This window comes from Cryptomeria japonica, chromosome 7 (assembly GCF_030272615.1).
Source record: "Cryptomeria japonica chromosome 7, Sugi_1.0, whole genome shotgun sequence".
Taxonomy (NCBI): domain Eukaryota; kingdom Viridiplantae; phylum Streptophyta; class Pinopsida; order Cupressales; family Cupressaceae; genus Cryptomeria; species Cryptomeria japonica.
In genome coordinates, this window is record NC_081411.1 from 3,096,582 (window position 1) to 3,120,711 (window position 24,130).

The window sequence follows — 24,130 nt, forward strand, 5'->3', positions numbered from 1 at the left end:
TTTTGAGTGCGAATAAAAATGTAGTATTATTATATGACTGAATAACTAGTTAAAATGTAATATGATTATATGACCGTATTTTCAATTGTTCGATAAAGTTACCGAGTTATTGCCGAGTTTTTCCCCGAATTTTTGCGAGTTGCAAGTTTTTAAATTTTTTTGAGCTTGCCGAGTCATTGCCGAGTCAGTTTTTCAACTATGGGACTCTCAACACCATACCATTTTACAATAACCAAGCTTCTAGGTTTTGGCTGACACCATGAAAATACTTAACTGCTGAGTTTTTTATTCAGACTCATACATATCTAGGTGAGTCCAAAGTTTGGATATTTCAGACCTCTGCTAGATTTTTATGTATTTAAATTTTAAGTCCTTCGTGGATCCCAAAGGATTTCTGAAATGTATATGGGGATCAGGTCATGCTTAATAATGCTTGGGTTAATGAGCAAGGCATTTCTGACAATTTTTGCCATGGAGGAATGTCAAAGAATGTGATTATATGCAAATAAATCTAGAGGACACTAACTACAGCATTTCAAGCTTTACCCTAAATTTGTGTTTAGGTGAGATCATTCTAGGATCTTTCTTCCTTTCTTACACTCTGTTAGTTCTACCAGATAATAACTAGGTTTCATTTTCCTTATATTCCTTGATCTTGTGAATCCTGATAGGACCATCTCTCCCTCCCTCTCAATCAGACATTCAACAAAATTGTACTATCCATATAAGATGAATTATCACCTTGAAACAACCATGAGATAAGTCACCGGACAAGTTTTCTGTATAATCAAGGCACAGAACAAAAGTAAAGAACATGTTACTACAATGCCTCCAATAGATACAGGTGCACTAAATAGCATATTCCACTTTAGCTCTCACTCTCAGTAAATGAAAATTAAGATGGCAGGAGAAAATGTAATATTCCGTCCTCTTTGCTTGACAATTGCTATATGGTAAGTAGTATTTTTCCAACGTGAGAACTTGATTCCATAATCCTGTGGCCCTCTGCCACTTGTGACAAAGGAAGTGATATGTGAATCACAGGCTTTACTTTTCCTTCTTCAATGGCAGGCCAGACATGTTTCTGTATGTTAGCAATAATATGTGCCTTGTTCTCTGCAGTCCGACCCCGCAATCCACCGGCTGATTTCAAAAGCAAGTTATATTCACAAAGATAAAAAATACTAAGTAATAGGATAGTGTTTACTATGAGTTCTGATCATTCTAATAGAAATCGTCACAAAGATGAGAAAGAAGGCAAGATAAGTTAATACACAATTAAGTTGACAACCCAGTTATCCAAAATATTCATCTGCAAACAAGCCTCTACCTTGGATAGTAAGTCGCCTTGCAAATACACTTGACAAGTTGATCTCTGTGACAGAACCTCCTTGGAAACCAATAATAAATAGTCTCCCATCAAGACCCAAAGCATCTAGGTTCCTCTGAAGATAAGAACTACCAATATTGTCCAGTATTACATCAACACCTGGAATAAGCATAGATTAGTTTAATTTTTAAACGCATTGTACCCAAAACCAAAAAAGGAGTTGCAATATATTGACAGCTGACATCACTAACCATTTACCTTTCCCTCCGGTTTCCTCCTTTACACGAGACAAAAAATCTTCTGTCTTGTAATTTATAGCAACATCGGCTCCAAGCTCCTTACAGCGTTTCAACTTTTCCTCACTTCCTGAAAAGCCAATCATTCAATTGTGAAGTAGCTGATTTGCATATAATATACCTTATTAAACAAACAAGTTCTGCTTACCTGCTGTAACAAAAACTTTTGCTCCAATGTGCTTGGCTATCTGAATGGCAAATGTTCCAATCCCACTAGAACCTCCATGTACCTGTTAATATCAATAGCATTACTTATTTCCATATATATTGCACTCTTTCTTTGAATATGCGTTGCATACAATGTCTGATTGTCTTTCATGGAACAAGCACAAATGAATTACTCGCTCCACAAGATTGAAATTAACAGCCAACAAGTGAATATATAACCTCTCCGCCTGATCAGATACCTCCACTGTTAAATTTTATAGAATAATTTTTTCTTTCATTATAGAGACGCGACAAGCACAAACTGTGATAATTCTGAGCAATTTCTATAGCGTGAGAAAGGGAATACAATCCAGTCTGAGGTTAAGAGGAAACCCTCAAATTGGTGCTGGAAAAGATGTTTTCCAATTGCATATCTGAGTAACATATCTGCAGCTTCTGTTTATGTGTGACCTTAAAAAATCATACAATTTGAAATATCAAATATGTCCAAACATTTCTAACAACTCACAATTGACAAAGTCTTAGAACCCAAGTTTTGTCAACAGATAGAAAGATTGTCCAGCAAAAATTTAGCGAGAGGGTCACCTTGGAGATGTTTGTTAAAGATAGTTGACTACAAAAGCAAACTAGGGAAGAGCTAAACATTAGAAGAGACATAGACAAAGATGGGGGAGCTACCAAATAGCCTTGGGAAGAGTTTGAAGGACAGCGATTCCCATTATGGTTATCTCAAACATTAGAGATATTCAGCACAATTAGTCGATCTGTAAAAGCTATAAACACTGAACTAAAACACCATTTTGTGATGACTATTGACAATAGGAAGATAAACTTCTAGAAGCTAATGCTGGAGTCAACTTAGTGAATTTACACCATATTACAATCAATCAAATAGGCACAAGAAGCCTAGACTCGAGAAACAAACTTCAAATTCAGCAATTTCATCATGTATATTACACATTTTACATTAGTGGCAAGTAATGGAAACATGGATACAAAAAGCTCAAAAACTACTTAAAAAATACATATATTATCAACTTTTAATATATAAGCTCTGAAAAAACTTTGCTCATCATCATCAAGAAATGGAAAATTGATAAGGGCAGCTATGGAAAATCCCCAAACTTGGACAAGCTTTCTGTATTCTCAATCAGTGTTTGTCTGAGTTTCCAGGATGCCGGTGAAGGGGATGCATGTGCAGAATTTCCAAGAGGGACTTGAAGAGGATACACAGGCAGAGTTTTAGATATGGTGATGATGGGGGTCAGATGTGCAGGTGTGTGTGCGATTTTGCACAAAATGTACTAAATTAAATAGACAATTGACAAGACAGCTGATAAATAAATTCAGGTATAAAACAGGTCTGAAACAAAGCATTTTGTTGCTGGTACAATGGGTACAACCTCATAAATTCTTATCAAATCTCCCAAAGTTCACTTCCAAAATGCATGACGTGATTTTCTATGATCAAATTGCCTCACAAACAGTTAAGAAAACCTCCAAAGGAGCAGCCCTTCATTCAACCACTTCACACACCCCTCTAGTACATGGTATGACAAGAGTTGTTGTATGGCCTCTAAAACCACCAAACTCCACCACTCAGCAGTAAGGTGTAATGTCCTCAGTTTCAGGTTCTCTTGTAGTGTAGTTGGCACTAACCTTCTGGGTGTGTATGTCAGCTTGATCAAAAAGGTTGTTTGATATTACCTGTGAGCTCAGCTGGTCTAGAGGAGTTATATGACACTTTCAGATGTTATTTACAGCTTCCAGTGTGTTCTCCAAGATTCTTGGAGGAAGCATCTATTTTTAGTCACTTGATCAGGTCCAATTATAATCATTCATCTTCCATATCACTCTTGCACAGTAATTTTCTGATTCCGATGCATATTGACCATTGTCGCTACTTGGGTAAATTTGTGATCTATATATAATTTGTTTTACTAAGGTTGCTATTTTAATTAGAAAAATTTTAGACACCTAAATATTATAGCTCATTGGAAAGAAAACAGAAAGTTTTAAATGATGAGATGTTGAAAAGTGAATTAAGTGCCGAAAATGTTTTAAAAATAAAATCGATCACTTTTCGGAGTTATAAAGCTTATTTTTAATTACTAAAGTGATTTTATAATAGAGTTTCTCAAAAGTTTCCAAAAAAGCTTATGAAAAGGTGTTTGGGAGCTCATTTGGCATTATAAAGACTATGTAGTTTATTCTATTTTTCTTTAATTGAAACCCTTGTAATTTGAGAGATCAAATGTGGTTCATCTCAGCCTTTAGAGGACAAAAACCCTCTTGAGAAGATCATTTTCAGTGGTGGAAGATCTACCCTACCTGGTGTTTTGGTGGAGACACTTAGATTTCATTGTCAGATTAAATGATCAAGGTTTGGAAGATGTGTAAGTCATCATTGACATTTCTTTGTGGTTTTGAGATTTTGCAAGTCGTTTGTGATTGAATGCCTAGAGGTTAATGTTTTACGAATGCTTTGATGGTAAGAAGATTGAATGAGGATTTTAATAAATATTAATGAAAAATATTGTTAGGCGATTGGGGTTAAGAGTGTCTAGTGTTGATTTTAGAGGGTCCTTTGTTAGATGAGTGTAATTGTTTATATGCCCTAGGCGTGGGTTTCAGCTCATTGCTTGAAGTTTGGTATCATTTTAAGTTTGTTGCTTTTTAAACATTTTTCCTTGGGCATATCTTTTATTGAACACTGACATTGGAAGAAAGGATAACTCACTAGAGCTTGTTAAGTCCTGGAAGTGCGAGCAGATTTATACTAGCAGCCAATACTAATATAAATCGCCCACCATATCTACTAAGTGTTTGATCTAATGGAGGGAGCATGCGGTGATTTACAGGCCATTCGTGACCAATAGAAGGGCTATTTCACATATTTTCTGAAGAATTTCCACCTGCAATAATAGAATACCCCAGCCGCCAGGAGTATTGAATACACTTGCTGGTATTTTGGAGGATTTTGGGTAGCTTGGAGGTTGTGGTAGGGAGAACTCCGGTCTTTTTGGTAGCTGGTCGACCAAATATATGATCGCAAATCCATATCTGCATCTCTGTTGAAAAACTACTCATAGTAACTGAAAGTGTTTGGCATAGCAAATGGATTTCCAGAGTTGCCCCTGGACAGGGGAGTTTATATCCCAGTTAAGTGCATTGTCTATTCACTGATTAGAGTGCTATTGTAAAACTCTATTTCCAGTAATCAAGTTAAGACTTCATTAATATCAGATTTAAGGACAGCAAACATTCTCACTACTCTCTACTGATTGTTGAAGGTTAATCTTTCTATCTGCTCAAGCTTTAAACAACTGGTTGAGGTCAGAAAATCAGTCTTTTCTAATGACAGAATATTTCGTTTATCTCTACCATTTATTTCTGCTCTGTTATTCAAGTTGTGTTTCATATTAATTTAATCAGATTTCCACAATCCATTAGTTGATTACCAAGCTGTTTATGGATTTGACTGTGTGTTTCTTTTATGCATCAATGTTTCGGATCACACTCTGTGATCCATCATCAGGATGTATGAGAGTGTTTCATATGCCTAAAAAAAGCATCTAGACCTTGTATCTTGTATAAATTTATCCTGCTACAATCACTCCATACATGCAAGCAAACTGTTTGACAAAATTACTCAGAGGAAAGAGTGAAAATATTGGGTTAAAGTCCATAGTGCATATTACATAGGGTGTAAGGCCCACCATAATACCAAATTAACATAATCCACAAAACACACATAATCAAGCATAAATTAATTCCACATGTTCAAATATACAAAATGAGAGACATGAATATACATTTTGACATAAAGTCAGAGTACATAAGGAAATAACAAGGTAGAAGATAAGGAAACATGTATCTTTACAATGGATCACAATGTGGAATACAATGAATGCACAATGTACAAAACATGATGACCACCATGACTAGAAATCCCGACATTCATCTCCCTCGAGCTCACCATGGACAAGAACATTGTCAGAGCATGTATCCACCCTACCACAAAGTATTTACACTTCCTCGAAATTCTTCTTGACATGAAGAAGACCCAGTCCAGCACGAGAACAACTAGCAATCCAAATCTAGTAGGAGTAATGAAATTTGTGCAGCATGATATATCTACATTTTTAACACTAAAGTAATGATATCATGGGCACACAAGATACATATAACATACATATGAAGACAGAAGCAACAATCTTTGCCTACCTATCAAAAAATCATTTTGAAATCTCAGTTCCATCTCAATCACATTTATCCTCAGAGGTAAACATAACATGAATTAATCGCAAACATGGAGAAAACACAAGAATGCATTCTTGCAAACATCAACATAGATAAGCATCAATTTACTTGATCATGCAAGATATATTTACTAATTCATATCCACGTGATCCAAATTCAATGAATGGAATGCAAATTAACCCATATTCTACCCATTCTCATGGTACTTTTACTCCAGGATGATTTTGAAGACAATGTTGTTGAAGGATAAGGGTCATTAAACTAAAACCAAAATAGTCCTTTAAGTACATTAGATACTCCTCTATTACTAGGCCTAAGCTTAGCCAAGGCATGCTAACACTAAGATGGTTCATAAGACTAATTTTCCTACCTACCCCTTGAAATATTTTGTAGCCTAGGCTACCAACTAGAGCCTATGCAAGTATTGCTAATGGTGAACTAAAAGCTCAATAGAGAAAAATATGAAGATGACAGTAAAACCATTACTTTCACCCTCCTATGCGATGTCCCCATCTTAGACCCAACAGTAAAGAGCTTAACAAGTGTGTGTTTAGGAGTGGCAGTCCTTGAACACCAATAACCAATAAAAGACTAGTTGTTAGAAGTAGCTATGCTTATATGTTAGCAAGAAGAAAAAGATATTAGGGAATCCGTGAAGTCTTATAAATAAGATGGTTTCCTAATTACCTTAGGAGAAATAAGGGTTAGTACCATATGCTGATTCCCCTCAAGAAGAATGATGAACCTTATACATCTTTGTTCATCAACCATTGAAAAGGACAGTCAGCATGACATCTTCAAATTGACCGTCCATCAAGGCATAAAGACTTGCAAGCATCCTAGGTGTTTCAAGAATGCGCAAAACAAAGGATTTCAAGCATGAGACTCTTAATCCCTACCACAACAATATGATACAACGGTGATCATATAAATTCCTCTTTGTCATGAAAACATGTATCAATGATATAAGACATGTATCAATGTCCATATCATTGTCAAAAAACAATAGATACCACTCAGCAAATCATTGAGTATCAGTGCCTCACACCCTCAAGTTTCTAATCAAAGAGGTAGACATTTGTTTAAGAAAAAATATGGCATCAATGTATTAATAGACTATCATTGAACAAGATCATCAATCCCAATTGAAGACTAATCAATGATCAATAACAATACAAATCAATGAAAGGAAATTGTAGACACCTAAAACTGTCCTAGCCTAATTAAATAAATATTTTAATTATTTAATTATTTTATCCTAAGCCTTCTATAAATTAAATAGATTTTTATTTATTTAATTAATTCATTAATCCTTTTCTAGCCTTTCCCTATTTAAATAAATATTTTTATTTATTTAAATTATCCTTTCCCTAAATTAAATAAATATTTTATTTATCTAATAGGCCCCACCTCTTCTATTAATTAAATAAATCTTTATTTATTTAATAAATTCATTAGCTTTTTCCCTCCATGACACTTGATATTCATCTCTTAATTTACCTTTAGCCACCTCTCTTAATATTTTCCTATTTCCTACACCTACCCTCTAATTTGAGCTAACCACTTATCCTTCCACCTTTTAATCTTAGCCCTCCATTTCTAGGGTGCTCTCTATAAAATAGACCTCTTTCCCTATCCCTCCATAATAGTGATCAATCAATCAAGCGTCTACATTCTGCCGAATTACACAACCACAACCCGTTCTTAATTGAGCTCTTGTGCATATAAAATCTAAGAGCAACCATTATTAGCCATGCAAAACTCCAAAATAAGAGAAGTAATCACCATCAATTTGAACAATGCATTACTTATTACTTTGGTAGTCATAAACAACAATTACTTATCTTAACATGTTTTGCAACATGTTCCCATAATTTACAAATGAGGAGGTGAGCTCAATTTATAGGCTCCCCAATTACAATTCAATGGCCAAGATTGATTTCAAATCAACGGTCGAGATTACAAAATAAAACCCTAATTAGGGTTTGTTACAACTAACTACCCCTTGACCAATGAGAATATTACATTTGAGGACACTTGTCCTTCTTGCTAAATGTAAACCAATAATAAAATAGAAGGTTGTTACATTGTGAAGTGTGCCCTCTAGAAGCTTCCGGATAAGTCAGGTTCATTGAACCTGGACATGTTGACTTGGAACAATTGAATGTCCTCCTTGAATTCTCCAATTTGTGCCGAAAAATTGCCTAAGTATGAAAATTTGTTTGGAATAGTCTTCTTGCCACTATCTGGTGATGTTTGGGAGCTTGTCTTTGACTCTTCAAGAGATGAAATCCTTCAAGAAGTCGGGAATTTCTTTCTATACTTTCGCCAAGTTTGAAGACATTTCTTTCTTGATGCCTGAAAACTCTTTCAAGTGCCTTGATTTTGGAGAAGAATTTCCCTGTGCCTTCGCCACAATGAAGGAAATTTTGGAGTTTTCTCTGTGAAGTATTCCCTATACTTTTGGCTATTCATTTTCATTTTGTGACACCTTCATGTGGACCATCTAGCACCTAGCCAAAATTTTGGCTATTTCTATGCTCGAACACACTTTGCCTGTGGATTTGCCTTCAATTCTGAATTTGTTTTGTGACATAATCCACCCATGGACAAGGATTTTATTCATTTTCTCCTTACTTTTCCTCTTTCTTCTTCTTTCTTCCCGTTTCCTCTCCAACACTTAGTCAAAATTTATTTCTTTTGTTGTGAAAAATTCCACACTTAATTTTTTTTTTTCGAAGTGTTGAATTTATTTTCCAACCCATTCAATTAATTGACCCTTCAATGGTTGATTTTATGTTCTTTCTTGTTGAAATTGTTATTCCTTTAGCCATGGGCGAACTTGTCACACTATTTTGCCAATTTGCTCTAGGTGAACTTCGTATTTCCCAAGCCATTTGCCAATGGTGGCATGGCAGACTTCATGAGAGTTTGGACATCTTCATGTCTCACCCATAGGTCATGGGTGAATTTTCATCTGGTTTAGGCATCTTCACATATTCCATTTATGCCTAGGCAAACTTGGAATATCTCGCCAACTTGTGTTTGTGCAATTTATCTTGGCAATATTTTATTATCTTTTATCATGCCAAACCCCCACATTTCCTTGCCTAGGCGGACTTTGCTAGGCATAAGACATTCTTCTCTTTGCCATGTGTTTTGCTTTTATCCCTCTTGTAACCTTGCCTTGCTTTTCTACATGGTGGATTTAGAAGTTTGTTTGCCCATGTCTTTACATGTGTCTTTGGTAGACTTTGAAGTGCATTGGATATCCATCTTAAAGCTAGGTGAAGTTCAAGGTAACTTTGCCATGCTTTTTACCTTTCCCACCTAGGCAAACTTGAGAGCTTACAAGCCAATCTCTTTCTTCTAACCATGTCTTTCTTCTTTGGCGGATTTGGAGGAAGTCTTGCCAACTTTGTTTTGGCTTTGCTTTATTGTTTGCTTTTCCTGATTTTCTTTCCTTGCAACTTTGTCTAGATGGCGTACTTGGAGGAAGCTTGGACATTGCTTTTCATGTCATGACTTGCTTTATAACTTCCATATTTTCCTCAGGCTGGGCTGACTTTGGAGTGTATTGGACATGTTTCTTTGGCAGCTTTGTTTTATTAGCTTTTATCTCTCTCCTTGTCTTGGCGGACTTCATGGATGTCAAGACAATTTTCTTTTATGCTTTGTCTTGGACAATCTAAACCATGCTTTTTACTTGCTTTATTTGCTTTTATCCTTCTTGTCTTGGCAGATTTTGGACAGCCTTAGACATGTTTTATCTTTTGCTTGGTGGCTTTGTTTTTCATAATGTAAGGCGAGGTTTAAGGATCTCTAGGTGGACTTCAAACTTTGTTAGACATCTCCTTGATTCTGTTGACTTGATGGTTTCCTTGCCAATGCGGACTTGGCACATGCTTGGACAAGGCGGAGTTTGCCTATGTGCTGCCATCTCCTCTTTGGCATGGCGGACTTCGAAGGTCTTTAGACAATGCTAACATGCTGGGCGGACTTGAGTCTTTCCTTGCCAAGCGAACTTTGCTTATGTTTTGCCATCCTTCCAACATGCTGCTGACCTAACCTTAGGTCGGAATCTAATTAACTCTTGCCATCTTTCTTAACTGCGAGTAGGAGTTTGCTCTTGGTTTGCTAACCTCTTTCTTTGACTAGTGATGCAAAGCATCCAACAAACTCAACCAAATAGGGAGATCTTTCTCCCAACTCACCTATTCAATTAGGTACATATATGCAAAGGATTTTCCATCCATTGGAGTGGTTATTCAACGTGGAAATAAAACATAAATCATTTTCCTCAGTCTCGGGTTACCCTAGATTGGGATATTGACAGTTTTAAAAAAAAACAAGATATCTTTGTCTCTACTGCATGAAATTAAATGAAACCAACATGAAATGACAGAGGTTTCACTCCTTTAATACATCAAATGGGTTTGCAACTTCAATGTATAAATTACAGCATGGAAAAACTCAATACAACGGACTGTACGTCTGAAATAACAGTGAATTTGCAGAATACTCCAAGCTTTTTATTGATCTCTTTCTTATTACAACGACCATCAACCCCTCCACTGAGGTTTTACAAGCTTTTATAGACTCAAACAACCATAATAACCAATCAAACCGAATTTCAAAACTCCTTGTGACCGTTGGAGGCATGAATACAACTTTTACACTTGTAATTGACAATACTTGACAACTTTAAGACATCTTTCACATTTTGATATATAATGACTCCAAACTTTGTATAGGTTCTTCAAATGACTTGAGCATTTTTAAATCATGAACACCACCCTTATTACATCAACACAATGCCATGAAAAGCTTATTTACATTTTGAACTCCTTATGACAACATAAGTAGGTCTTTTTTTGACAATTTTGGACTAATGACACCAAATGACCTCTAAACATGAACATAAGTAGGTCTTTCACATTTTGATGTATAATGACTCCAAACTTTGTATAGGTTCTTCAAATGACTTGAGCATTTTTAAATCATGAACACCACCCTTATTACATCAACACAATGCCATGAAAAGCTTATTTACATCTTGAACTCCTAATGACAACATAAGTAGGTCTTTTTTTGACAATTTTGGACTAATGACACCAAATGACCTCTAAACACACAAACCTAATACAAATCCATTCTAAATGGTTTATTATACCTTATTCATGACCTTTCTACCTACTGAAACTTGAAAGATTCAAACTTGGCCTCATTGAGGCATGATGGCTTATTAGGTGCTCCTACACCAGCTAGGCGGACTTTGATGTTTCTTTGCCATGCGCCCTTGCCTTCAAGGTGGACTTGGAGAGTCTCGTGCCAAGGCGGACTTGGCTTCTTTTTGGACAGGTGGAATTTGAAGTCTTCATGCCAAGGCGGAGTTGGCATATGTTTGGTCATGTCCAAGGCGGGGTTTAGGCAGCTCTTGCCATCTTTGCTTCTTGCCACACCTTCCAAATGTTGGGCGGAGTTCAAGGAAGCTTGGACATCCATCTCCTTCTTGCCATGCTTGCTTCATGTCTTCCAATTTGGGCGAACTTTGGCTATGGACAGCCATGTGCCTACTTCTATTATTACCTTTATGTTTGATCAGCCATATTCATGCCATGTCTATGCCATGCTTATTTGGAACATAACCCTAATTAGGGTTTCTACCTTGCTTTTTGTATATGGAGACATAATTTTTCAATTCTGAAGACATGGGCATTGATGATATGACTTGAGGAACAAAACCCTAATCCCACTTTCAAAAAAGCAGAAAAAAAGCAAAAAGCGAAAAAAAAGCAAAAAGTAAGCCAAAAAAGCTGCTTCCCGGATTGGGCCCAAAGTGCCCAAAACAAAACTTTCTAATTTTAGAAAAAAAAAAATAAAGCAAAATTTCCTAAAAATAGAAAGTTGTCTAAAATGACCCAAAGCAATTGCTATCCTCATCCTTCAGACCTTCTAAGCACTTTGACAATGTTCAAACACTATTTTGAGCATGAACTCTCTAATTGGCTCGGGATCCTTCTCAAAAACTCTTAACTCCTCATTTGCAAAAAGATTGGTGATTAGCAGTTGCGATGCCAAAGCAAAACCCTAAAAAGCAAAAAAAATAGGGGTTTCCCATTTGCAATGGGACGATGTGTGAAATAGGTCACAACAGCTCCCCATAAAACTGGGATGAATTTTGACTTAAGCTTCTTCAGAAAAACCAAAGTCTTTACACAGGGTAATGAACTCAAGGATTTAAAAACTAAAATGAGGAAGGTAAAAGTCTAAAGGAAGATACATGCAGACTGAGGCATCTAGAGAGGCTATGATAAAGCAAGTGAATGGAGGAATTGAATGCCTAGCTCCGAGTGATCTCTTAAGACTTTCGTTGAGTTGCATGGTTGCACTTGCAGCAATGCCTTAACAAAGGTATGCTCTAACATACTGGTTAAAAAAGGCTTTAGAAACTTTCAAGCAAATGTAATTGACTGACATAAAATCGAATTCCACCTTTACCAACATCCTCACTACCTATGCCAAACGAGGAGTTTTGCGAATAGAAAATAAAGATACAAATTAAAACCTACAACTATACATCAACAAATTCAAAACTGCACAAACTGTGTCTTATTGATGCTGAGTGAAAAAGTAAGGAATTGATGATAATCTATGTTACCCTGAGTTTCCGGGACGGGGAGGACAGGGGACGTCAAGACGAATTTCCAAGACTGATTTTTTTTGCCAATTTTTGGGACGGTTGGGGGACGGCAAAGGGGATAGCTATATAAAATATAGAGAAAATAAATGCTGGGTATGATTCCCTGCATTTCTTGGCCCCTTTATTGCTGTTTGGTGGTGTTGGTGGTGTATGTTGTTGCTGGGTAATGTTGGGAGGTCTTCTTTGATGTTTTCGGAAGGTGTTTGATGAAGTTTGTAGCTGTTTTGACCTGCTTTGGTCAGACCTATCTAATGTTGCAGACCAGCAACCACTTTTTTACACACTACCAAATTCTAAGTGTTTGTGAAATTTATTAAAAGGCTGCTGCTCATTATTTCTAAGTGTTTTGGGCAGTGATTTAGACATGTTTGACCCTCATATCTGTTAAAAATCCAGTGTTACAGACCTATAATCGCTTTCATATACATTACCAAGTATCGGGTGTTTGTGAAATTGAGTTGTACTTGCTGCCCAGATCTGTTGCAGCACCTATCTCCAATGTTTTCCAAACTTCTTGTTGTTGTAGTTAGAATTGGCATATGTAGTTAAATGTGTATTAAATTTATCACACTTATGCACTATTGCTAAGGTGTGGGGGCCCACAAAAAGAAATAAGAAATGTTTTTTTTTAAAGGATTTGAGTCTTTTTAGTTTTGAATGTACTGGGAAAAACGGGGTGGCTGGCTGCCCCCGGGACAGTTAGGGGACGTCACAAGCGTCTCCAACTCTCCCAAGGACAGAGGGGCGTCCCCTTTGAGAATCACTGCCATCCCCAAGTTTCTGGGACGTTTCTTGGGAAATTGCAATTTTTGGGGACGGGGGGGGGGGGCATCCCCAAAATGTCCCCAGTATAGGGACGGGGGATTTTCGCCTGGGGACACGTCCCTGGGTAACCTATCTTCATACAGTCAATCTTGCATAGCTACACATCTAAGTCACAGCAACTCTTTAATGATACAACCAATGAAATAAAGTTTTACATGCTTATGCATAAAAGGAGTGAAAAGATACATACCTGTAATACATTCTTAAATCTAGACCCAGATAACAATGTCTCTTTAGGAAGCATTACCAAGGTTTGTATCATGCTAGACTTCTCACGGTTTGTTCCTCATTCTATCTAGATCTCTTCCTCTGTGTACTCTTGGCTACTATATGTGAAATTTTAATTGCTTCCATTGCGATTAGCTAAACCATTATATAGCAGATAGCTCTCTGTGGATTGGTGGGTAGTTCTCGTTCTCTCATCTCAAAGCATATGGTTATGCTAAGAATAAAAGTTAAGCTAACATTGCAAGAATAGAACTATATACATAGCACAGATCATGCACAAAAAGATTGGGTGATGAGGCCTTGGAATAAAAAACATTCTGAAAAAGTGGCTCTTCACTTCATTCAAAATAAAACACTTCATTAAATTGAGTAAAACTTGTTAATTAAGCCTCCCTTGTGTTAATGCATGATAGCTTCGGTAAGATAAATGATTGAATGAGAGATAAATGAAGTCTCTCGTTCAATCATTTATCCTATCGATAATTATGATGAAAACCTTCAAGCAATTAATCCTTCACTTGATAACCATTCTTCATTTGTATATAATTAATCTACTTAGTTCGATCAAATGCTTAATATCGATAATCATCCCACAGCATTATTTGTGTTCACCGATTACTAAATCGGGCTAACCAATGCAATCTGATTTATATCGGTTAACATATTTAATAGTAAACAAATGGTTATCGAATTAACCAAACACCGATTAGTATCGGGTGTTAATATAAACTGACACCGATTGATATCGGGTTATATGTGCACCGATTAATATCGGGTGGCAAAGTAAAGAAGCACCGATTGCTTTCAAGCTGTTAAAGTTAAGCATACACCGATAGTTATCGGTTGTTAAGGTAAACATATACCGGTTGGCATCGATTGTTAATATACACCGTTGGTTATTAATATAATTAGCAAAGGGGGACGATCAAGTAATGTCTTGATCGGTCAAGGCATTGCTTGATTGTACCCAGCTTGCTATATATATCAAATGGCATTTGTGAGAAAGGACATCGAAATTAATAAATGCTCCTCTCACCTGCCATACAAAAGAAGATAGTCAGATTTATACTTTAAATCAGTAATACATAAAACAAGATATTATCAACTAGAATATAACTCGCATATTGAATGTAAATTGAACATTATTTAACACCTTGCACATGCAAAAATAAAAAGACCTCTTGAATGCGATATTGGATCCATGATAGACATGCAAAATCGGACTATATTAAGCTATTCCAATAAAAGAACTCCATAACTGAAGATGCCAAAACATTATTTCTTGCAAATTGATTTTGGCTATATTTAGCCTCCACAACAATAAGTTACTTTCCCACCACCAACCATGCATTTCTTCTTAAACTATGACTTCTGGTAAAGAAAAGGTATTTAGTCATCTTTTTGTTGTATGATATAGAATTTTTATTTCTCAATAGATTGGTAATTAATTAATTACAAAATTCAAAACTACTTTTAAATGGGTAAAGGAATTTAGGTTGTGACATAGGGACAGCAAGAAAGATCCATAGGGACAGCTATGGAAGAGATTTTTAATAGTGTTTTATGGAAAATTAGGTACAACTGCTGGTATGGCCAGCATAAGGAAAGATATGGCCCCGCTTCTCAGCACCTCCTAACAATAACAATCTCACACACACAATGTTAGTAACACTTGCAAACCCAAAACTTCATCAAAAAATGCCAAATACCCCTCCACTTTTCTTAAACATACAAAAAGAACTCAGCTTGAAGCACAAATGTGATTTTAGGGTGAAATCACCAAATATAGCTAAAAGAGTTTTCATCCTTAAGAAATATGAGAACTCAGGTTCTTCTCTACACAATTCCTTAAATAGGTACTTTTAGGTCAACTAGACGATTTCCCTTTTTAAAAAAGTTTACTTTCCCCCTCAATAAAATAAAGTGACATTTTTCATAGTTTTTAATTAAATGTCACTTTTAATTCTCCATTTCAATGTCACTTTAAGTTTTAAATGCTAACAAGTCACTTGTATCTCATGCTTAGTGCTAAGACTTTTAGGCCCTCTTTTAGAAACACTAAATGACATAGGCCACCCAACATAAGGGCACATTTAGGCTTCCTTTTAGGTTCTTTTTTAATGTTTTAGTTTTAACTTTTAACAAATCATTTTATAAAACCATTTGTTAGGCATTTTCATTATTTTCTGCCAATAGGAGTATTTGGGAGCACCTGGGAGCAGACAGGGAGAATCCCTACTACTCTAAGTTCTCTATGAGTACACCTATTGCATACCCACAAAGAACTCGAAGCAGTAGGGAATAGGAATACCCACAAAGAATCCGGAGCAACAAGGATGCTCCCTACACGCTCCTAGGATGCTCTCATCATCACTCTCAAACTCAGTCCGGTTGGGTATGAGCATGGGAACCAATTCAAAGAACCCTATAACTTAGCAAAATTAACAACTTTCAATGACATGGCTGTTGTGTAACACTAGACGGTCTAGGGCTGCAAACAAACACAAAGTCTTCAAGAACATGGATGTACTTACTCAAATTTACTATTTATATAGGGAACAAAGAAAACACCAACTCTTTCTTAGAGGCCATTCTCTAATGGATATCATCAGATTCATATAACTAATCACAACGATATTAATATGGACTTCAGTTAGACTAATATGCCAAACAAAAGCTTATTTAAGCATATATTGCCAAAATATCCATTTCAAATGAGTGGCCAAATTTCAATCTGAAACAAATACATATATGGAAAAATCAAGATAGAATATTAATTGTGGTAAAATGACACACTTCTAATCATATCTTCAAAAACTCTAATAGTTAAGGACTTCGTTCCACTATAATATCTAATTACTAATAATGCTCTTAATGTTAAGAGTTAATTATATGTACTAACTCAAGACTTAACTGATTCAAACTTCTTTGTCATGTGATCATAATAAATAACTAACAATTTTTTCCCAATATTTTCTTCGAGTCAAGATTAAAGTTAACCAGCATTGTCCCTTACATGACAAAAAGGCATTTCTACACTTTAAAAAAATATTTACATGCAGAGAGCAATATGAAATGATTAGAACAGAGTAGTCTAACTTGACACCATTTTTTTATGAAAATTAATGTCTACAACACTTTCACGTGAACACTTACCAGAAAATTCTCACCCGAAGATAGATGACTTGTCATAAAAACTGTTGACCAAACAGTGCAGGCCACTTCAGGAAAAGCTGCAGCTTCTTGTAATGAAATACCTTTGGGAACAGGCAGGACTTGCCCAGAGTGAACTGCCACTTTTTCTGCATAACCTCCTCCCCCAAGAAGAGCACACACCTGTCATATGTGTGTTTCACTAGAAAATCAGGACTTAAGATATAGACAGAATCTAAAAGTCATCACTAAACACTACTGAATTTTGTAAGCATTAATATGTTCGACTGAAAAGGTATTAACATCAAATAAAACTTTCCCTATTGGATCCTACAGATACATACTGAGACTTGGAGCAAACCAGTTAATGAATCAATATATGCACAAAAGCAGAGCATTGTGGACCATTAGAATCAATTACATAACAGACAGAATCACCAGAGAATGCAGACTATTTTATTTTGTAAGTGATGAAATTTACTCACAATTTCTAGAATTAAATAAGCACCTAACATCTCTAACTTTATAACACTGAAAGACAAGCTCATGCACAGATTCCAGTGCCAGGTATTCTTTACACCTAATATATTCATATAGGTTTTTAAGAGTCCATGAGAACTCCACTACAGCTGACTAAGGGTCACTAATAATGACTTATCATTGTATCCTTCCTGTTGAGATGATAATGTTGCAGTTGGGCTTTTTGAAATTGCAGTTGAGAAATGTTCATATAGAAGCTTTGGTCTTGATTTTTAATTGTTCAATCAATCATAGTAATATCCCCATTTTTATGGCAACTTATTCTGTGAGCGTTGGCCAATTTTCAGGCTTTTCTTTAGGTTTCCAGGGATGAAGGAAGTGTTCCAATGTTCTTGGAGAGCTCGGGTTACAGTTTCTTGGTTTCCGATTGCAGTTTGGGTGTCAGTTGGTGACAACGCTCTTTCTAATGTTTTGGGTTTTTCCAGATCTTTCTGAGTTTTTCTAGGATTGTTCTCCTTGACCCTCAGAGAACACTGCTATTTATAGTAAGTGCTTGCACGACACTGATCTATCTAGGGCTTTTTTGAGTTTATTATCTTTAGTTCTCAGAGAACACTAATATTTATAGTTTCTTGCATGGCACCAATCTTTCAAGGCTTTTCTGGGTTTATTCTCTTTAGTCCTCGGAGAATACTACTATTTATCGTAGTGCTCATGTCGGCATCAATTATCATCTTTCAGCTTCAATTATGTTACAGCATGATCGGATTTCTATTTTTGATGTCTTGGCGAGTTTCATAAGGTGATAGAAAATATTTTAATATCTTCACTTAAGTGTTTGAAAAGTGACTTTTCAATATTTAACTTAAGTGATAAATGTTTCGTAAAGTTATGTCCCCAAGTTGGATGCCTAGGGCTGTCCTCCATGCAAGAATCACAACTTGCAAGTTAAAGCAACAGCTGTTCTCTCACCTTGTTGTGATATTGAGGTCACTTTGGGTTTGCTTTGCATGATGTGTAATGTTGCATTTGATATAAGTGATGACAATAATAAGATACGGGATCTAGGTGTTGTGATCAGTCATGAGGTGGTACAAGTTAATTTGCTTATGAGACCACTCAAGATAGTTGATGGTTTATTTCCTATGGTGGATAATAATGGATTGGATCAGCATGGTTTGATAATTGACCTTGTGTGTTTACCACAAGGAAGGAGGTACTATTGTGGTTTAGAGTCTGGTGAGGTGGAGGCCATTGGTGTTGTAGCTTCATGCATCATCAAGTGCACTCTTGATGGAGTCCACATGAAGATTAGTGTAGCACAGCATCAACATGGTGGAGTTATTTTTTTGCTAAGTATCTATGCACAAGATCATTTTCATGGGGTTGTTGGTGACTAATGAAGATGGAAGAGGCATAGCATGGGAGGATATGGATCAAAAGGGTGAAAAGAATGCTGTTGTTACCTCTTTTACAGTCATCTTATGAGTTTGCTTGTGTTCATAAAAATGGATTGGATAGAGATTTTGAGCAAAATATGGTACACGAATGAATTGTGACTCTTGGGAAGGCATTTTTAGCCATGGATTGTGACTCTTGGGAAGGCATTTTTAGCCAAAGGGATGATCAGTAATTTTATTTTGGCTAATGATTTTCAGTGTTGCAGCAATTGTCCTTTTTAGGTAATGGAATTTGAAAAGTCAGAGCTGAGTAGCTGCTGTTCTAAGCATTTTCAATTCATTTAGCTTCTTGACAGGGTTATGTTGGTGTCTGTTTTATCATCTACCAAACATTAGGATAGGATACCCGAAGGCATTCTATCCTCTCCTAAAAAATCACTACTGATTCCAAGGCCTATATGTGCGAACAAGCGACTTTAGTGGAATAGCTTCTTGGGTAGTGTATGCTGAAAATCTAAAGGGGGACTTACGTTTAACAAGTATCTTGAACAATTGGACTCAGATAGATTTGGCAAATTTAGGCTCTTCTTTTTTTTGGGGGATTTTTGGGGATTTAGATGTTCAAAAAAAAAGGAGAAAAGGAGATAGGGTTAGGAAGGCTAATCTAATCCTACGAACTCCAGAGACGGTGTCAACTGTGTGCTCTCGAGAAACCAAACTCTGCTTCGCCACACTAGGGACAACTACACAAAGCTGGTGCAATCTTTAGTGGGTTGTGTTGATGATCGAGATATTGGGGTGCACATGGGATAAGCTCAGACTAAGTTTACACGGTAGAATGGAAATCATCCATTTGCCAAAAGTATGAGCGGAGATGCACAATCAATTGATACTTATCAGATCCTTCACTCAAATTAACAACAATGGAAGTAAATCTATATTAACTTTAACTAGGTGTTGAGGAGATTGAAACCATGCAATCATTCAAACAATAGTGATTACAAAGCAGCGCACATGCAATATATTATCTGAAATGATCTTAAGCAACAATATATCAAAAACCTCACACTCTCCAAATGAGAGGAGGCAACCTTATATAGCTTTTCTAGAATCAATGAATGGCCGATATCGAACAGTGATCAAGGGCCAAGATTGATTGCTACAAACCCTAATTAGGGTTTCCCCAAACTAACTACCCTCGACCAATGAGAAGATTACATTTGGGACACTTGTCCTTCTTGCTAAAAATAAACCATCAATGAAAATAGAAGGTTGTTGCATTGTGAAGTGTGCCCTTCTAGAAGCTTCTGGATAAGTCAGGTTCTTTGAACCTGGACATGCTGACTTGGAGTAATCTGATTGGTCGAAAAGATGACGAGACGCCATCTCAACACGTTGGATGTCTTCCTTGAATTCTTCAATTTGTGTCAAGAAATTGTCTAAGTATGGAAATTTGATTCCTTCTTGTCGCCATTTGATTTTGCTTGGGAGCTTGTCCTCTTCAGGAGATGAAATCCTTCAAGAAGTTGGGAGTTTATCTAACTTTTCCATATTTTCACCAAGTCTGAGAACTTTTCTTTCTTGATGCCTTGAGATTCTTTCAAGTGCCTTGAATTTGGAATAGAAATCCCCTTGTGAAGTTTTTCTCATACTTAGCCAAATTTTGGCCATCTCTATACTGGGACGAACCTTGCCTGTGGTCCCGTCTTCAATTCTGAATTTGGCTTGAAACTCCATTTGTGTTTTCTGTGATGATCCTACCTTCAGTTGCCATTTTATGTTGTGTGGGAGGAGGGTAAAAGCTCTAGATAACCCCTTGTAAATATGAAATGATGGGATCAAGCTATTCAGGCATTTGCTGTGATCATGTCCTCCTTCTCGATACCCTGACATTTGGAGAAGAATTTCTCCATGCCTTCATCATAATTTGAGGAAATCATTTCCCATACTTAGCCAAATTTTGGCTATCTTCACGCCCAGATGAACCTTGTCTGTGAACCTGTCCTCTTTGAAGTATGCCCTTACTAGGCTCTTCCTCTAAAGTTTGGAGGCTCCCTTCCTTAGCTTGTCCAGCCAGGAATGATTAACGATGGCATCGTACTCCTCCAAGTGGTCCTGATATAGACTGTCTGCTTCGTCCTTAGCCATATACACTGTGTTGTGATACTTCGGGATCCTAAAGGCCTCTCTGATGGCTTCATCACTGATGTTCGCCAGTATCCTCCCATTAGGTGCGATGATGTCCTTGTTGGTGGGGTTGTAATGCTTGGCACACTCAACCACTAGTTCATTACACTGCATGGTGGGAAGGAAGCCAGCAGCATGTACAATACCGCTCTTCATCATCTTTCGCACAATGATGGTAGGCACAAGGTTGTCCAGACCAAACATTCGCTTCTTGAACTCCCTCAAATTGATGTGTCTGAGGTTGGTGTCGCCGACGTTCTTCCATTTTGAAGTCATCCTTGACTCTGGAGGAGCATCTTTATCCACCTGGAACCTCATTGTGTCTAAGACCTGCAGATGAACGATGAAAACTTTAAGTTCGAAAATTTCTGCAAAATTTCGAAAAAAAATAACGGGGCCGCGAAATGGCTGTGTTGGAAAATTTTCCATTTTTCACTCTCATACTCAGCCACAAAAATTGAATTTTCACCTCAAAACCCTCAGTCTTGAGGCTGGTTGAACTTACCATCAAGTGCTAAAACTTTCGAAAATTTTCATACTTAACCCAAAAAAAAAATACTTTTTTAAAAAAAAATTTTGAAAAAATATTTCTCAAGTTCTTGAAAATATTCAGAAAAATTCATAAATCTGCATTTTGAATTGGATTTCACCTTCGAATGTGCAGAAACAGAGCTAGAAGTCTTCTCGAAAATATTCAGAAAAATTCAATAAAGGTTAAATAATCTTCTCACGCTTTGATTGTCCTCCAAAAATCCGCGAAAAATCTGGTCTAAAGTGATTATCCAGCTTCCAAAAATGTCAAAATCCTTGTCCAGATGATCTTCGAACTGAACTTTTACCAAGCTTTCCCTAGTAATTTCGAAATCTTTGATGTAATAATGAAGTTAAAATGAAGTATTTGTAGGCAAGGTTAAATTCTCAAGTAGAAACCTTTAAAAAAATACTTCCAATTTCATCTCCAGTTCTTTCGGAAAGTTTTTGGTCATGTTTCCAATTTTGAAAATATCTTCCAAAACTTTCTATTTTGGTTTATAAGTTCAAAATGTTAATTAATCCTCCAATATTCTTCTCTGGAAACTTTCTATTTTGGTTGAGATTGGAAAATATCTGACAATCCATTCCCTTTTTAGAAACTTTCCATTTTGACTTTCAAGTTCGAAATCCTTGTTAATCTTCCAATATTCCATTTTGAAAAACTTTCTATTTTGGTCTCCGACTTCGAAATTTTGGATAAGTTTTTATGACATCATATTGATTGTGTTTGACTTTTCAATGCCTTGGTGAAATTTTTAAATTTTGAATTTCCAATTTTCCTGAATTTTGGCGCACTTTTGGACATTTTCCAAGGTATGGCGGACTTTAGCTAGAGCTCCTCCTTGGCCTCCATTATGGTGAAAATTTGGCTAAGGCATTGGGGCGGACTTTGACCCTTGCTCCCACATGACCTCCATCAAGGTGGGGCGGACTTTAGGCTTAGCTCCACCATGGTCTCTTCAAACATGGCGAACTTGGGAGTGAGCTCCTTCATGGCGGACTTGGGCCTTAGCACCCACATGACCTCCTTAGCCCTTGGCGGACTTGAGTGTTGACTCCTATACGGCCTCCTTCCTCCTTGGGCGGACTTTGGCCTTAGCACCCATGTGACCTCCATCAGCATGGCAGACTTGGAGCTTGGCACCCACATGGCCTCCTTCCTTGGGCGGACTTCAACCCTTGCTCCTCCATGACCTCTTTAAGTGGGGCGGACTTTGGAGTGGGCACCCATGTGACCTCCAAACTCATGGCGGACTTTAGGCAAGGCACCCACATGGCCTCCCTTAGGCATGGCAGACTTTGATGAGAGCATAGATGGCACACTCGCCAAAAACTCGGCGAGTGACAAAAACTCGCCGAGTTTTTGGACCTGGCGAGTAGTAATGACTTCTACTCGCCAGGAAAACTCGCCGAGTTTTTGGCGAGTTTTTGTCAAAAACTCGGCGAGTTTTAAAGAAAAACTCGCCTGGGTTAGCATAACAGCAAAAAACGGCCAAAAATACATGCATTTTTTGTTTTTCTATATGGTTTTGGGCTGAGAAGGGGGAAACTCACTTGGAAGGGCCACCCTGAGAGCCCACTATGCCCTCAAGTAATCGCCGAGTTTTTTGGTCTGTCCGTCAGGATTCATATATGGAATATATCCATATAACATTTAAGTATAAGTGACATTTCCTTATATCTTTCTTCTTTCTTATACTTTAAGTTATATTCCATATATACTATCAGGATGTTTGAGAGTGGTTTCGGACCTCCAGGAGTTATAATGCAAAATCTAGTTTTTGGAGGATTCTTCAATTTTCCAGACTTAGTCAAATTTCAGGATCCTTCGGCGATGCCCCTTGACCCCAACTTTGAGTTGAAAGTTTGAAACTATGAGTATGAATGATGAAATTTCAAATATGATGAAAGTTTGAAAGTAGTTTTAGCTAGAGCTGGGGAGAGGAAGTTGTATTTACTTTTGGTTTTACAAAAACTATTTACTATTTTGCTTCCAGCCATCAGCATTTCTCATGAGGATGCGATTTTGTAGACACTTTGCAATCAAATATATCTAGAATCAGCTTGTTTCTTTTGTGTTATCATTTATTGACTCATTGGATGCATCTTCTCATTAAATTTTGCAAAAAAAATGCATTTTTTATTAAAATTAAGCGTGTTTTTACGTTGCCGAGTTTTTCGCCGAGTTTTTTTCTCAGGGGCTTGGCGAGTCGAGCCGAGTCGCGAGTAGTTCAACTATGGATGAGAGCACCCACACAGCCTCCTAAGGCATGGCGGACTTCATGCAAGGCTCCTTCATGGCCTCTTCAACCTTCGTGATGGGGTTTGAACCTGCAGAAACACTTCAAAACCCTTGTTAGCCAGACTTAGAAGAATTTTTCTTTTTGGAGAAATTTCAAAATTTCACAGTTTAATCTAATTTAATCGGATTAACTTGAAATTTGAAATCCGTGCTTAGGTGGATCATCTGAGGCATCCCGCCTCCTAAAATTTAGGGATTTGGCTTTTTAAGTCCAAACTTGGAATTTTCGAGATCTGGTCGGAGCTGGTCGATGGTGCAAGT

General features: G+C 37.0%; 1 protein-coding gene across 2 annotated transcripts in view; it reads right to left on the reverse strand.

Moving 5' to 3' along the window:
- Positions 1-754: 754 nt before the first annotated feature.
- The window catches only part of LOC131050207 (uncharacterized), a 33,781-nt gene continuing 10,405 nt past the window's right edge, over positions 755-24,130 (reverse strand). For both annotated transcript variants that reach the window (XM_057984389.2, XM_057984388.2), the window contains exons 2-6: positions 16,970-17,149; positions 1,775-1,856; positions 1,589-1,696; positions 1,331-1,489; positions 755-1,143 (exon numbers count right to left, since the gene is read on the reverse strand). In XM_057984389.2, coding sequence (XP_057840372.2) covers positions 947-1,143; positions 1,331-1,489; positions 1,589-1,696; positions 1,775-1,856; positions 16,970-17,149 — 726 coding nt within the window. In that variant the 3' untranslated portion in view covers positions 755-946. The remainder of the gene's footprint in view (positions 1,144-1,330; positions 1,490-1,588; positions 1,697-1,774; positions 1,857-16,969; positions 17,150-24,130) is intronic.